We start from the raw sequence: 16842 nt of genomic DNA on the forward strand, positions 1-16842 counted from the left end.
GTGACTAAACTTCCAATGGTACACATGTGCCGATGTTCAAGTCACTACTTCTTGGAAAGTTACACAAAACATTCCTAATATGTGTGGGAATCTAGCAGGGCCTGTGCACATTGAATTCAAGAATATGTCTCTTTCAGTTCTTGTCCTGACCTACTTCAGTATTTAGAAAATTTTCAATGCCCAAAACTCAGACGTTTTAGAACTTATTACTTCTTTTATAATATTATATAATCTTAGAGTCCAGTTGTTTACTTTGTTGACCATTTATTCAACTAAGACTTTCCCTATTGCCCATGTAGAGTTTGGTAATTTTGAAAATATATTTTATTATTATATAATACACACAATATATATACATATATGTTGATGTGGTTATGATCTTTCATCTTTATACACAAAAAAGCATACATTTCGGAGTGGAGAGATGGCTCAGTGGTTAAGAGCACTGACTGCTATTGCAGAGGTTCTGAGTTCAATTCCCAGCAACCACATGGGGTTCACGACCATCTGTGATGGGGTCTGATGCACTTCTCTGGTGTGTCTGAAGAGAGTAATGGTGTACTCATATACATAAATAATTTTTTTAAAAAAAGTATACAGTTCAAGACAATTTTGAAGAAAAATATGATTGAAAAGACTTCTACAACATAAATTGTATAATAAAACCAGGGGCTAGAGAGATAGTAATTAGAGCACTGGCTGCTCTTACACAAGACCCTTGTTCAATTCCTAAAATCCACATCCTAGTTCACATCTGTAACTAGAGTTCCAAAGGACTTGACACCCTCTTCTGGCCTCCATGGGCACTGCATGCAAGTTAATGCAGTGCACAATCCCCATTCAAGCAAAACGCACATACAATAACATATATAAATGAATAACGTTCTTGTTCATATGCCTTTCTCTGTTTGCTAAATCTCAGAGTCCGCTTAGAATTAGCACACAGAGACACAAATTTAGTAGTATTGGTGATACACAGCATAGGTTCAGCATAATATTATACTATAACTTAAATATTTGATTTAAAATGCAATAAAGTGGCAGGGATAGTGGCTTAGGTAAGAGGATTGTTTCAAGATCAAGGTCGGTTTGGGGAGGAGGTGGAGTGTGTACAGTGAGAGAGAGAAAAGAAATAGGGAGAATTCGAGAGGCCAAAATGTCTGGATTACATTCCCCCTCTGGGGAGAAGGGCAGCCCAGCCCCTGGGTTGGAAAATTCAATGTTAGGAGCAGGGTATGCTGGGTGAGGACTAAGGGATGCTGGGAGAACCTGGAGGCCAGGTCTGCTGTGATATGTAAAATGTGCACCTCAGTCCTTTGTCCCAGGTCTGAAACCAAACATTTATTTGTCCAACAATCACTTGTTTTGTTTCATCTTGTTCTGGTGGCATTTGGGATGGACCAAGGGCTTTCTGCATGCTAGGAAAGCGTCCTATAACTAAGCATTCTATGACAACTAAGCCACATCCACAGTCCCTTTAGCTTAACTTTTTAATTTTTTTATTTTGTGGGGTATAGGTGTATGTACATGCCATGTGGAAATCAAAAGACAACTTACAGGAGGAGTCAGCTCTCTTCTGCTATCTGTGTTCAGTGCTTACACTTGTGGCCAATGCCTTTACCCACTGGACCATCTTACAGGCCCAACAGAGAGTATTTCAGTGAAGTTTTAAACAGATTGTTCTATTCTGAATGAGAATAAGTATTTCCTATGCACCAACTGTATAAGTAATGTTTTGTATGTTTTTAAGGATAATTAAGCAAATATAAGGCTGGATGTAATGGTACACGTGTGTGATCCCACCAGCTGAGAGATTGATACAGGATGTCTTTGAGTTTTAAACTAACCTGGACCCTGTAGCAAGTTCCAGACAAATCTAGGTGATGAATCTGTCTCAAAATTTTTTAAAAAATTAAAATTATGTAAAACAGGGCTGGAGAGATTGCTCAGCATGTAAGAGCACTGATTGCTCTTCCAGAGGTCCTGAATTCAATTCCCAGCAATTGTGAGACCCTGGCTTAAAGCATTTCTCCCTGAAAGGTAAAGCCCCTAAATGTTCCCCCAAGCTTGTTTCCCTGATCTCTAAAAATACAGCCAGAAAGAAGCTCTTTGTTCTTTATAGCTAGCAAAAAGCCTTTTTGTTTCTATACCTTACAACCAGAGATGCGATAATTGTAAAAAGACCTAGCCAGGCTCTTGCCTGGCTCCCTGTGCCAAGGACACACAGAGATAAACTCCACAAAGAAGAGCTACAACTCACTCCCCACTCCTCATGCCTTGTCGTTTTACCAAGGACACCCACCAGAGAAGAGCTGTAGCCAAACTCCTCCCAACTCCTCCCAATTCCTCACTTTTTCTGTAAGACCTCCGAAGCTGGGCCTCCACTCAAGTCCCAGGATGAGCTGGCCTGTACCCCAATGACCCGAGAGAAAACCACACCTGATGCAAACTGCAAGAGGTTTTATTATCAGCTAGCTGAGGACGAACTCCTTCCACTGTGCAGGGCAGGGGAGTTCGACCCTGAGTGGTGACAGTAGGGGGCTTTTAACAACTAGCTAAGGAATTGGGAGGAGTTGGGAGGAGCTGGGCGGAGTTCTTCTCTTCCGGGTGTCCTTGGTGAAATTTTCAAGGCAGAAGGATTGGGGAGTGAGTTCTTTCTGAATTTTTTATCTCCATGTCCTCGGCACAGGAGGCCAGGCAAGTGCCTGGCTGGGTCTTTTACAATTATTGCATCTCTGGTTGTAAAGTATAGAAACAAAAAGGCTTTTTGTTGGCTATAGAGAACAAAGAGCTTCTTTCTGGCCATATTTTTAGAGATCAGGGAAAACAAGGGGAACATCCAGGGGCTTTACCTTCTAGGGAGAAACGCTCTGAGTGGGGGTCTCACATTTCCTTTAAAAGCCCCCTACTGTTACCGCTCGAGGTTGAACTCCCCTGCCTTGTGTGGTGAAAGGAGTTTGTCCACAGCTAGCTGACAATAAAGCCTCTTGCAGTTTGCATCAGGTGTGGTTTTCTCTTGAGTTATTGGGGTGTCGGCCAGCTCATCCCGGAACTTGAGCGGAGATCTCCCCAGTTTCGGGTGTCTTACACAATGACGTGATGGCTCACAACAATCTAATGTGATCTGATGCCCTCTGGTGTATATGAAGACAGTGTATTCATATACTTAAATAAATCTTTTAAAATTTTATGTAAAACAAATAGAATGTTGTCTAGTAATGTTGTTGTTGAAAATGCCAGTAAGTCATAAAGACAGCCAAGTGAGACCTCCACCCAGTGTTTCCAAGTTTTTGTCGCAGGAATAAAGAATTCATAGACAAGACAAACTAAGAAATTAGAAAAAAGTTTATAAGCTTACAGGATGAGTGTGCGTGTGTGTGTGTGTGTGTGTTGCCTACACAAAGGCCACAGGAGGAAGCCAGGTGTCCTGCTCTATCATCTTCCACCTTATTCCTTAGAGACAGAGTCTGCCTCTGAACCTAGCGCCAGACTGCTGGCTAGCAAGGACCAGTGATACTGTCTTCTGTTCCACATCACTGGAGTTGTAGGCATTTGTGTAGCCATGCCCAGCTGTTTCCTTGGATCCCAGGGATTTGAACTCAGGTCCTCAAGCTTATACAACAAGCCCTCTTAGCCACTGAGCTGTCTCTCTAACCTGAATGTGGCTTCTTTAGAAAGAGTAGACAGGGGAGGGTGGTAGAGAGGAAAAGAATTCAGAACAAAGCAGAATAACATATGTGGATGAAAACAAGGGGAAATTCCACTGAGAAGGGTTTATGTGTCTTGCCAAAAACTTCCAAACTGCCTGCAAATAGACTAAAACACCTTTTCCAAGGAACTCTCATGGTAAGATTGTGAACCCTGTTGTGATGATGAATCTTCACTGTCAAATAGGTGAGACTGTATGTGCCCAGGATCCTGGGTCTTTGAAGCTGAAAGCAGGGATAAGGAGGTCACCATCAGCCTTGGGCACACATAGTCTGAAGCCAGCATAAGACGTGAGACGCTGACAAACTAAAGGGAAGACATAACAAAGCTCTGTAAAGGGGGCAGAGACCACGGCTTCAACTCCAGACAGCAGAGATGACTGTGACTGTATACCTCACACAGGATAGAGGATGAAAAAGTACTGAGAGAGTCCATGGAAGGTAGACAGCAGCAGACAGACTTTGACTCCATGGGGTAGAAGGTGACTCAGGAGTCAGGAGGGCACCAAGCAGTTGAGACTCTTCATAAGTCAAAGGCTTCTGCTAAAACCAGGCAGGTGGGATAAGGAGGGGATGGGGCAAGGGGGAGGGGAATAAGGATCAGACTCCATGAAGAACACTCAGGGAAAGCCTGAAATTTAAGGAGGTCGAGTGACAGTATGCCCCAGAAAACATGTGCACTTCCCAGAATATCTAAAAATATTTTAAGTTAAAAATTCAAACAAACAGAATCCTAGACATTACAAATCTGCAAAATGTGGCTATATCGGAATCCCTTGCCCCAATTTTCATTTATTTTCCATATAATAGTAATTATCTGGAAAAGGGAGAAAAAAACCCACATATTATAAAGTTATCTGTTTATTAAACCTTTCAAATGAGGGCCATGACTGGGTCGAAGGTCCTGCTGCAGCTGTGGGTCTACATTGATGTCCATGGTCCCTGTAGCCCCTGAAGACCATGCGGATCATTCTGCCACCGGAAACCATGCCATACTGCTGCCAGGGGCCATACTGATTTGAGTGGCCTGCCCTGGCACCCGAGGCCATGGTGGTGTCTGTGGTAGGTGCGGCCTCCAAGAGCCTTCTGTGGGTCTGTGGACCTGCAGCAGCTGGAGGCTGTGGGTGTCCAGGATCCACACTGCCTTGTAAAGAGCAAGGAAGCTAACAATGACAGCAGATGCACAGTTGAGCAAGAGGGACATAGAAGGCTTCTGTGACAACCCCTACTTCCCCACCCTCCATCTAAACAGGAAGCTATCAAAGAGAACTCTCTAAATGTTAAATAAAATGCTAAAGTGTAACCCACACTGATGGCTTCTGTAGAGGATTTGGGAGGGGAAAGACTCAGGTCTGTTTAAAGGACAGGGCCACTGAGAATTCCACCATGCTCCAGTGAGTATATAACTAACACAAGTTGGAGGTTTGCGGGGAGAATCACATGGTGAGGGATGGCCAGACATGGAAGGCCTGGAGAGTGGCTGTGATCAGGGTGAATGATATGGATTTCCCAAAGAATCAATAAAAACACTGTTGAAAAAGAAACTTTCCAAGACTAGAAATGCAACTGAATTAGTGGCGTACTTGCTTGGCACTCATGAAGCACTGGACTCAGTGAAGTCAGGAGAAACACACGTCCACGGCCAGCCCTGCTGCATGGTGAATGTGAGGCCAGTCTTTGTTGTTTGACATCAGCTCCCTTCCTGGGTTGGTTTTTCTGTTGCTGAGATAAATACCACAACCTAAAGCCACTGGGACCGGGGATAGCTGGCTTATACGTTACAGTTCATTACAGAGAAATCAAAGCTGGAGCCCTGAGGCAGAAACTGAAGCAGGTACCACCAAGGAATGTCACGTACTGGATTGCTCAACTACCTTTTATTATTATTATTATTTATTTACTATATGTAAGTACACTGTAACTGTCTTCAGACACACCAGAAGAGAGCACCAGATCTCCTTAAAGATGTTTGTGAGCCACCATGTGGTTGCTGGGATTTGAACTCTGGACCTCCAGAAGAGCAGTCAATGCTCTTAACTGCTGAGCTATCTCTCCAGCCCTCAACTACCTTTCTTTATACAGTCCAGGAGCACAAGCCCAGAGTGACACCACCCATAGTAAGAAAATGCCCGCAGGTATGCCCAGAGCCAATCTGATGGAGGCTGTTAAACAGAGAAAACTCTCCTCCCAGTGTCTGTGTCAAGCTGACAAAACTAACCAGCATAATTTCAGAAAGAGTTTTGTTTAGTTGTTTCTGTTATTTTGAGTCAAGGTGTCAAACTCTAGCCCAGGCTGTCCTAGAACTCATTACAAAGCCTACACTACCTTCAAACCTATACCACTTCCACCTCTGAGTGCAGAGAGGACAAGCAGGAACCACCACATCCAGCTCCAGACATACTATTTAAATGCTTCCATAGTAAATGATGTGTTTATAAAGAGATACAGAGGGAGGGGAATGTGTTCTATGGAGGGGTGGGTAGTCAGGTATGAGGGAAGGGGATTTCTCAGCAAGCCCTTGCCAAGGCATCCCTTCCCTCTGAGGGCCCAGCCACACAATGGTATAGTATAGAAGAGTTTATTCAGGGCATGGGGGGCAGAAGTTAAGAGGGTAGTAGAGGCAGAGAAAGGCAGAGAGAGAGAACAAGAGAGGGGAGGGGAGGGAGCAAACAGTTCCTTTTATAGGTCAGGCCTACTTGTCTGTTGCCAGGTAACTGTGGGGTGGAGTTTAGACAGAATGCTAACAGTAAATGTTAATTATTTACTATGCATTATAATCTCTGCAACTCTCATTTAAAAACTGAATTTGAAGTCTAGTCGCTAATTGGGTTGAGTCCTTGTATGTAGGCCCCCATTTGTTCTCTTCTGTACAGCCCAGCTTGGGATCACTAGATTAAAACCAAACCTAACCCAGACATGACTTTTTACACACCCCATCGCTCTGCTCAGATTTCTGTCAACTTCTCAGCTGACCTCTATAGATCCTGTCAGCTGACCTGGACCTGAGGTCTGAGGATCTGAAAGAATGGGGAGACTACAGTCTGATGCTGTAGACAACCTTACTTCAGTTTCACTGTACTTTAAAAAAAGATTTATTTATTTTATTTATATGAGTACACAGTAACTGTCTTCAGACACACCAGAAGAGGGCGTTGAATTCCATTACAGATGGTTGTGAGCCACCATGTGGTTGCCGGGAATTGAACTAAGGCCTCTGGAACAGCAGTCAGTGCTCTTAACCACTGAGCAGCCCTTCAGTGTACTTTTATACAGGGATGTAACAAAAAAAAAAAGCAGTGCTCCAAGGAAGGCTGTTTGAGTTCAGGGAAAGATGATCAGAAAAACATGTAAATAAACATCAGTAAGCACATAGTAAATATTCTCAGGACTTTCTCAGTACTGACCACTTTCTTTTTTTTTTTTCTTTTGAATATTTTTTATTACGTATTTTCAATTACATTTCCAATGCTATCCCAAAAGTCCCCCGTACCCTCCCCCCCCACTTCCCTACCAACCCATTCCCATTTTTTTGGCCCTGGCGTTCCCCTGTACTGGGGCATATAAAGTTTGTGTGTCCAATGGGCCTCTCTTTCCAGTGATGGCCGACTAGGCCATCTTTTGGTACATATGCAGCTAGAGTCAAGAGCTCTGGGGTACTGGTTAGTTCATAATGTTGTTCCACCTATAGGGTTGCAGATGCCTTTAGCTCCTTGGGTACTTTCTCTAGCTCCTCCATTGGGAGCCCTGTGATCCATCCACTAGCTGGCTGTGAGCATCCACTTCTGTGTTTGCTAGGCCCCGGCATAGTCTCACAAGAGACAGCTATATCTGGGTCCTTTCAGCAAAATCTTGCTAGTGTATGCAATGGGGTCAGCATTTGGAAGGTGATTATGGGATGGATCCCTGGATATGGCAGTCTCTAGATGGTCCATCCTTTCGTCACAGCTCCAAACTTTGTAACTCCTTCCATGGGTGTTTTGTTCCCAATTCTAAGAAGGGGCACAGTGTCCACACTTTGGTCTTCATTCTTCTTGAGTTTCATGTGTTTAGCAAATTGTATCTTATATCTTGGGTATCCTAAGTTTTGGGCTAATATCCACTTATCAGTGAGTACATATTGTGTGAGTTCCTTTGTGATTGNGTTACCTCACTCAGGATGATGCCCTCCAGGTCCATCCATTTGNCTAGGAATTTCATAAATTCATTCNTTTTAATAGCTGAGTAGTACTCCATTGTGTAAATGTACCACATTTTCTGTATCCATTCCTCTGTTGAGGGGCATATGGGTTCTTTCTAGCTTCTGGCTATTATAAATAAGGCTGCTATGAACATAGTGGAGCATGTAGGACTGACCCCTTTCAGCATGATTGTTTGGCAGGTACTATAGATTATGTTCAGGAAAGAAAGAAAACAAACCAGAATGCCTTATCAGATAGATGATACATTCACAGACCAGCTTGGTTTAGCTATGATCCAATAAACATGTCTTATAAACTGAATATAAATATTTGTCACAGGAGGCACAAAATCATGTCCAAGAGCAATCCAAGGGACAAAATGCACCTGAGTAGAAGGCCCTCTGCCTTTTTCCTGGAGCCCCTCTCACAGTTGCCCAAGGCATTGTTCACCATGGGTCATTCTTTTGACTTTGTTCCAACAGATTAGCCATTTAGAGCCTTCCTGGTGTTTAATACCCAATAAAACTACACCTAGTGACTGCTGGGGCTCTAAAGGCCATTGTCGCCCTTCCTGAGGCAGACAACCAGAAGGATATCTTACCAACTTGGGATTGCACTTGGCTTGGGTGATACACATACTACTGCTGGAACACTGTGCCTAGCAACCTGAGGCAAAGTTGGTACTCCCCCTGCATCAGACCACACAGATGCTACACAGATGTATCTACCTGCTTAAAACAACTGAGGTGCAATCTCTTGATTAATGTCCATTTCTATTCAACTATATCTTCAAACAGGCGAAATGGCCAATTGGCCTAGACTGGTTTTGGGTTCATGCTCAGTAAGGCACACTGTATCCTTTGAGTGAACTTTTAGGGAAAATCCCCTATTTATTATCTCATGTTAAATTTTCATCTGATTAAAGTCAGATGCATCATGGGAAGGGACATGCAGTGAGTGAAGGCTTATATAATCCAGTCCTGTCAGTCAAAATAGGGAGCCCTCAGCATGGCCTTTGCAACCAATTCCTTCTTCTATTGAAACCCACAAAAGCCCCAAACAACGAGGCCGTGACACTCATACTGTCCACTGCTACTCTTGACACTATTGCTATCTGACCTACTCTCTTGATTTACTTTGAATAAATTATTCTCGATACTTTGCAATCTATTTCATTCTTAATAAGATTCTCAAAAATCTACAAACTCCCAGCCCAAACCCAGATCAGCAATACCACAGTGAAGCCCCTCAGTTCAGGCTCTCCATCTTGTTGTTGTGCCGTGCACATAGACAGGAAACACCCCAGTCTGACTTTCTTCCTGTCTGAATTATGGTTACATGCTGTTTCTAAAAGGGCATCTCCTATGAGGGGCTTTCTGTTTGGCCTGCTAGCTGCCCAGTATATCCAAATAAGGCTTCTTGCATGCTCTTCCATGGTCCTACTTTGCGCTCTGTTGCTGTAATAAAACAGTAACTAACACTAACTAGGGGAAGAAAAGATTTATTTTGCTTACAGATTACAGTTTATTATTTAGGGAAGCCAAAACAAGATCCTGGAGACAGGAACACTGCTTAACTGGCTTGCTTCCTAGGTTTGCTCAACCTGCTTTTTTGTTGTTGTTGTTAAAGATTTATTTATTGTTATATCCAAGTACACAGTAGCTATCTTCAGATGCACCAGAAGAGGGCATCAGATCTCATTACAAATGGTTGTGAGTCACCACGTGGTTGCTGGGAATTGAACTCAGGACCTTCGGAAGAGCAGTCGGTGCTCTTAACTGCTGAGCCATCTCTCCAGCCCTCAATCTGCTTTCTTTATACCATCCAGGAACATCTGCCTAGAAATACCACCACCACTGTGGGCTGGGCCACTCCTACATCAATTGGTCACTAAGAAAATGCTTTACAGATGTGCCCACAGGCCAATCCGATAGAGGCCACATTTCCACTGAGAATCAATGTACCCAGGTGTGTCAACTTGGCAACTGAAGCTGTAAGTGAGCACAGAGTCCAGAGTGACTTTATTAAAAGGTGTGGCCTTGTTGGAGGAAATGTGTCACTATGGGGGGTAGGATTTGAGGGCTCCTAGTGCTCAAACTCCATGCCTCCCTGCCCCCCCAAAGCGCAGTCTCCTGGAGGCATTCTAATCAAGATGTAGACTTTTCCTGCACCATGTCTGCCTGAATGCGTCATACTTCCTGCCATGATGATAATAGACTTAACTTCTGAAACTGTAAGCCAGCCCCAATTAAATATTTTCTTTATAAGAGTTGCTCCCTCCTGACAGTGGTGGCACACACCTTTAATCCCAGCACTCGGGAGGCAGAGGCAGGAGGATTTCTGGGTTTGAGGCCAGCCTGGTCTACAGAGTGAGTTCCAAGACAGCCAGGGCTACACAGAGAAACCCTGTCTGGGGGGTATGGGGGAGACCAGTTACCCTGTCATAGTGTCTCTTCACAGTAATAAAACCCTAACTGAGACCAAAGCATTGATTCCTGTAGACTGTCACTTCAACTCCTGTGTTTTTGTGGGGCTGCGGGAGATTCAAACTCAGAGCCTCATGCTTTTGTGTCACCCACTGTCATAATTGCACCGTCTCCTTAGCCATCATCTATGAATTCTTAGAGATTGTAGGAATCTTGCTGTGATAAACCTGCCCAGCATCAATTTTTTTTAAAAAAGTAATTATGTTGCTTTATTAATTTTTTCTCACAAATTCTTTATAAAAATTTCATATCTCTAAAATGTCATCCAATAAATAACAGGAATTTCTATGCATAAAACACATGGAAATCTGTGCTCCCAGTTCTTAAAGCAACTGGAGAAGATTCTAATTTCTGAACCATAAATGCCAACATTGTAAATCTTCTCTGAGAATTTCAGGAACAAGAACAAAACCCTCTCCAGGCTGGCCTCGACTTCCTTATGGAGCTGGGAGTGACACTGAACTTCTGCTCCTTCTGGCTGAAGTTGCAGTCATAGACATCAGTCTTGTTCAGGAGAGAAATGTGCGCACTGTGCCCTTGATGGTCCCTCTACAGATGGGACACTTCCTCAGAGAGGGAGCACAGTCTTTACACACGACCAGATGGCCACAGGGAATGAACACGATGGATACCTCTCGGTCCATACACACTTTACACATTCTTTCTTCCTGGAGTTTCCGCAACTGTTCTTCCATTGGTAGAGCTGTGAAGAGGGCAAATGTTTTATTTAAAACACAGCCTGACTTCAAACTCTGATCCTCCCACCTCCAGTTTCCAAGCACTGGTCCCACGGCATATGACGACGCCATGTGAGGGAAGAGAAAAGGATTTTCAATGAAGAACAGTTTGCTTATCCCAAGAAAATAAAAATGATGATTTCTGCAGGTTTAAAGTCTTAGCGCCATTACCTGCAATGTCATCTGTGGGAAGACTCCTAATGTCCTGTTGCACTGAGGGAGGAAAGGGGAACTCATTAGTATGGGAATCAAGGCTGGTATTTACATTCTAAATATTTTATTTATCTAGTATTAATGTTTATTTGAGACACAGAATTATTCTGTAACCCAAGAACTCACAATCCTCCTGCTTCAGCCTCCTGGATGCTGTGATTGTAGGTATATATTACCATGCCCAGCAGCAAATTTATTTATTTCATGTGCATGAGTGTGTGTGTGTGTGTGTGAAAGAGAGAGAGAGAGTATGTGTATATGAGTGTGTGTGTGTGAAAGAGAGAGAGTATGTGTGTATGAGTGTGTGTGTGTGAAAGAGAGAGAGAGAGTATGTGTGTATGAGTGTGTGTGTGTGAAAGAGAGAGAGAGAGTATGTGTGTATGAGTGTGTGTGTGAGAGAGAGAATGTGTGCATGTGTGTGTGTGAGAGAGAGAGGGAATGTGTGTATGAGTGTGTGTGTGTGAGAGTATGTGTGTATGAGTGTGTGTGTGTGTGTGTGTGTGTGTGAGAGAGAGAGAATGTGTGTGTGTGAGAGAGAGAATGTGTGTATGAGTGTGTGTTTGTGTGTGTGTGTGTGTGTGTGTGTGTGAGAGAGAGAGAAGAGAAAGAGAGGAGAGAGAGAGAAACAGCACATGACATGCAAGCATGGGGAGGGTGGGCGGTTCTGGGATCAAACTCAGGTCATCAGATTTGTATAGACTTTTGGGGCAAGCACTTTTACCTGCTGAGCCATCTCACCAGTTCCTCTGAGCCTTCCAACACACGGCAGATTTTAAACACTTTACACTCAACAAAAGCCCTCAATTTTGTGCAATTAAAGTGTATACATTGGACTGAGTTCTTTTCAACAATTTCCAATTACTAATAAGAGCCTCTTTGCAATTGATCTAGAAAGCTCCCCCAAATAACTTTCTAGCACTTACCAAATATATCTCTGTATAACGCAGGGTCAATTTCCCGAAGGGAGTTTCTGAATGAGGTCGCTGCAGCGTTTCCTTTTGCTAACACAGTATCAATCAGTGTGCTTGCTTGTAAGGTATGTGGTTTCTGTTTCACAGCATCGCACTCCTGTTCAGTGATGGCCCTTGCACTTAGGAGGCAATACAGCATTGGTGTCACACACGTCAAATGTTGGAAAAGCACCATTTTGTTCTTCCGGATTAATGCTAGATCATCTTTATGAAGAGAGAGAAACACAGTCTGCTCACAGCTGCCTTCCATAACTATATAATGCATGAATGAGATCATATGTGTTTGTTTAAAGATCTCATGTACCTCAGCTTGGTGGCCAATTCACCATGACATTAAAGTTCTGACTTGAGTGCCAGCTTTCCAGACAGATGGCCCCAGGCCCAACTTACACATCATTAGGGATCAAACCCAGGGCTCTGTGATTGCTAGGCAGGTGCTCTGCAAATCTAGCAATGTCCATAGCCCATTATATCTTCATTTTTAGTATTCTTTTTTTTTAATTTTTAAAAGATTTATTTATTATTATATGTAAGGACACTGTAGCTGTCTTCAGATGCACCAGAAGAGGGCATCCGATCTCATTACGGATGGTTGTGAGCCACCATGTGGTTGCTGGGAATTGAACTCAGGACCTTCAGAAGAGCAGTTGGTGCTCTTAACCACTGAGCCATCTCTCCAGCCCCATTTTTAGTATTCTATTTTCTACTATGAAGATATTTTCTACTATATCCATAAAATGATGAATACTAATAAAGGTAGTCTGAAAAATTATTTTAGGAGAAGCAGTTAGATTTTAGATCATTGAATTTGCCACTAGGACACTTATACAGAACCACATGAAGGACAAAAAAAAAGAATCAGTCATACATGAGCATTTTTGTTTTCTGTTTGCTTTTGTCTTTTAATGTAGCCCAGGCTAGCCTCATACTCACGTCATTGCTGAGGATGGCCTGAAATTTCTGCTTCTACTGCAAAGATGCTAGGACTATAAGCATGTACCCCATACCCAGGATTATACACAGGTGTCCCACATGCCTGGCAAGCACTCTGCCAATTACGTTGTACTGACAGCCCTGCTTGTTTTTGAGGTCTCATTCTGCTGTAACCCAAGTAGACTGGAGCTCACTAGGCAGACGAGTACTCAGGAGGCTAAAGCAGAAATGTCATGAACTCAAGACCAGTCTGAGCTACACAGCAAGATCTTGTCTCAAAAGTCTGCTTTCAGTCGGGCGTGGTGGCACACGCCTTTAATCCAGCACTCGGGAGGCAGAGGCAGGTGGATTTCTGAGTTCAAGGCCAGCCTGGTCTACAGAGTGAGCTCTAGGACATCCAGGGCTATACAGAGAAACCCAGTCTCAAAAAAAAAAAAAAAAAAAAAAGTCTGCTTTCTGGTCTGCTGAGGCTCTGGTCCAGAGTGAGGATAGCAATCAGAACAAGAAAAGAGCTGCACATGCCCAGAGGAAGATGGCTGTGAGCACAGACCAAAGAGCAGATTAGCAAACAACGATAAGAATGGAGAACTTGCCCTGAACTCCATGAACTTGAAAGGGAAGATAGCTCTAGTGTGGACAGGCAGGGGACTTCAACCTGAATCTGTGCATCAAGCCAGGACCATCACCCATGTCTGACATCACAGCGCTTGGGAGGTAGAGGGAGGAAGATCAGGATTCAACTACATAGCAAGTTCAAGTCCAGTCTGAGCTACCTGAGACACTGTCTCACAGGGTTGGAATGAGGGGAGGCTGGAGGGATGGCCCACATCCTCCTCTAGGAAAGCTACACTCTTTTCTAGGCTTCAAAGGCTCCTGCATATGCACTGTACACATAAAACACACAGGTATACACATACACACAGAAATTAATCATTAATTAAAACATTATAGTCTGAGACATGTTTAGATTAATAATTCTTCCAGAATCCATCTCAATTTATAAGAAAGGGAATGAGCAACCATCTTGGGATCAAGAATGTGCTTTGGGTTAGTGAGCTGGCTCAGTGCAGAAATCACTCCGTGTTAAAGGCTAATGACATGACTCTGATACGTGGAATCCAAAAATTGTGGAAGGAGAGTTCTAACTCCAATAAGATATCCTCTGATCTCTATCTATCTGGCATGGCATGGCATGGCAGCCCCCTCCTCCCCAAACACATATATACCTACTCAAAATTTAAGAACTGATTTGATAATAGTAGTATGAAGCTCCTTAGTGCATAATTTGTGCCTTAAGAGGAAAACATAAAGGCTTATTAATTGAGAAGATCTTTGTACACATGCATAAAATAAAAATCATACATATAGTGTGATTGTTTTGGAGTTTGGGGTTTTTTTGTTTTTGTTTTTAAGCTCCATGAGTAATTATAGGCAAAGCCAACAACTCATCCTAAAATTTAAATTAATTGAGGTCAGCCTGGTCTACAGAGTAAGTTCTAGGACAGCCTGGGCTGCACAGAGAAACCCTATCTCAAGAAAAACCAAAACCAAACCAAAACAAAAAAATTTAAATTAAAAAAAAAAAGTTTGCAGGCCTGGAGAGATGGCTCTGTGGTTAAGAGCAGAGACTGTTCTTCCAGAGGACCTGGGTTCAATTCCCAGCACCCACTTGGTAACTGACCATTCACTGTCTGTAACACTAGTTCCAGGGGATCCACCGCCCTCTTCTGGCCTCCATAGACATTGTACAGACACATGCAGGCAAGATGCCCATACACATAAAATAAAAATAAATAAATCTAAAAAAAAAATATGTTAACAGGCTCAACATACACATTTTCTAATTTAATGAGCAATTCTGATGTATTTTAAGAGAGAGAGAGAGAGAGAGAGAAAGAGAGAGAGAGAATGAGAGAGAGTAAGTACATGTGCTACAGCATGCATGTCTCTACTTGTGTAAGACAAGTCAGTTCTCCCCTTCCATCAAATGGGTTTTGGGGATCAAGCTATGGCGGTCAGGTTCACCAGAAAACACCCTTACCTGCTGAGCCGTCTCCCTAGTCCTCCACAATGCACTTTATTGTTAAGAATTTACTTACAGAGTTTGAATTTAGAATATGAAACATAAGAAAGGCCAGGCTGGGTAGATAGGCATCTTTTTCGAATTCACATGGGCGACAGCACATCTCTCCCAGGAAAGACCTTGTTACTCTGTACCTGACTCCTCCTCCTCGGCCGCCTGCTCCATCTGCTCCTCTCTCATCTCGTCTTCTGCATCCAGTAAGCCTATAACGAGGTCACTGACGGTCCTGTAGTTCTCACCAGTGGCCAGGATCTGACGCTGAACCGTCTGTCTCACCAGGCTCCTACTGAAGCCCATTTCCAAGGCTGCTTTAACCACAGGTGTGCTCATCATGACGACATCTTCCGAACTTTCTCCAGGGCCAAAATGCACGACTATATGGACAGGGGATTTAACAGATATTATCAGCGCCCATGCATCTTTTTGTTGTGGTTGTTCTTTTAGGAATCCTTCTAGGCCATTCTAGCCTCAAGCTTATTATATGTTCCAAGCTGATCTCAAATTCATGCCAATTCTCCTGCCTCAGAAAGTGCTAGGCACAAACCAACATATCTGGCTTCATATAGTTTTTAAATAGAAAGTTATAGCAATATCAGAACCATTAAAAATAAAAAATAAGTAGGTACTATACAATATGCATTTTGCTAACTTTAAAATGACATATATTCAGCCACTGAAGTAAGAATACAAAATACTATTGCCTTTAGATTCAAGTCTGTGATTAGTTCTACTCAAGAGGAGAGAGCAGAGAATGCCAGGGCATTCCACTAGAATCAGGGCTTCATTCTCTATAATCAATAAACTAATGGGCTTTCTATAGCAAATATATACTTCTACATATTTGCTTCCTTTTGTTTGTACTTATTAGTTGTCTACAATGTTTTAATTGTATATTCATATTCACACAGCACATACTTTGATATTTCTAGTTCTTTCCATTTCCTGCAAATGGCATGGTTTCACGCTTTAATTTATGGTTGGGTAATTTTCTTTCATTCTTTTTGTTTGTTTGTGAGGGAAAAGGGCTCAGCATATAGACAAGGATCTTGCCTCAGCCTGGCTACCCCAGTGTCCCAGAGTGCTACCCACCCCCTTTCCAGCTTACTTAACACTACAACCCAACCACTTAAAATGCAAACCTGGTGCCATACTCCCCAAACTGAATGCCATAACCTTCCATCAAATCTCAAATCTAACTGTGGTTACATTCTGATCTAACGCTCTGCCTCACCTCTTGCTACTTCCAGGTCTTAAGCAGCCTCATGCACTTGCCCCTTGCACTCTGCGCTGGAACTCAGGAACTGAGAGCTCTTGATTCAGCAAGCTGGCCTCATAATTCCCTGGCTGCAGCTCCCTCTTCTGGCTGACAAAAATCTTTGCTCTGTTCTTTGAATGTCCCTATTCCATGTTGCTTAGCCTCTGATGTTGTCTTGCCCAGAATATGCTCTGCCCTGTCAGTTAACTGATTCCATTTGTTCTTGGGCTCTCTACTAAGATAAGCATTTCTTCCAGAGTGCCTTTTTTTTTTTCATTT

General features: G+C 43.0%; 1 protein-coding gene across 5 annotated transcripts in view; it reads right to left on the minus strand.

Annotated features, from left to right (window-relative positions):
* Positions 1-10253: 10253 nt before the first annotated feature.
* Positions 10254-16842, minus strand: part of LOC110302303 (baculoviral IAP repeat-containing protein 3) — a 24345-nt gene continuing 17756 nt past the window's right edge. For 4 of the 5 annotated variants that reach the window (XM_029481715.1, XM_021173146.2, XM_029481714.1 and 1 more), the window contains 4 exons: positions 15443-15682; positions 12245-12496; positions 11280-11321; positions 10254-11074 (listed from right to left, as the gene is read on the minus strand). In XM_029481715.1, coding sequence (XP_029337575.1) covers positions 10881-11074; positions 11280-11321; positions 12245-12496; positions 15443-15682 — 728 coding nt within the window. In that variant the 3' untranslated portion in view covers positions 10254-10880. The remainder of the gene's footprint in view (positions 11075-11279; positions 11322-12244; positions 12497-15442; positions 15683-16842) is intronic. The other variant, XM_021173145.2, reaches the window with a different exon arrangement.

Source organism: Mus caroli, chromosome 9 (genome assembly GCF_900094665.2).
Source record: "Mus caroli chromosome 9, CAROLI_EIJ_v1.1, whole genome shotgun sequence".
NCBI classification, from domain to species: domain Eukaryota; kingdom Metazoa; phylum Chordata; class Mammalia; order Rodentia; family Muridae; genus Mus; species Mus caroli.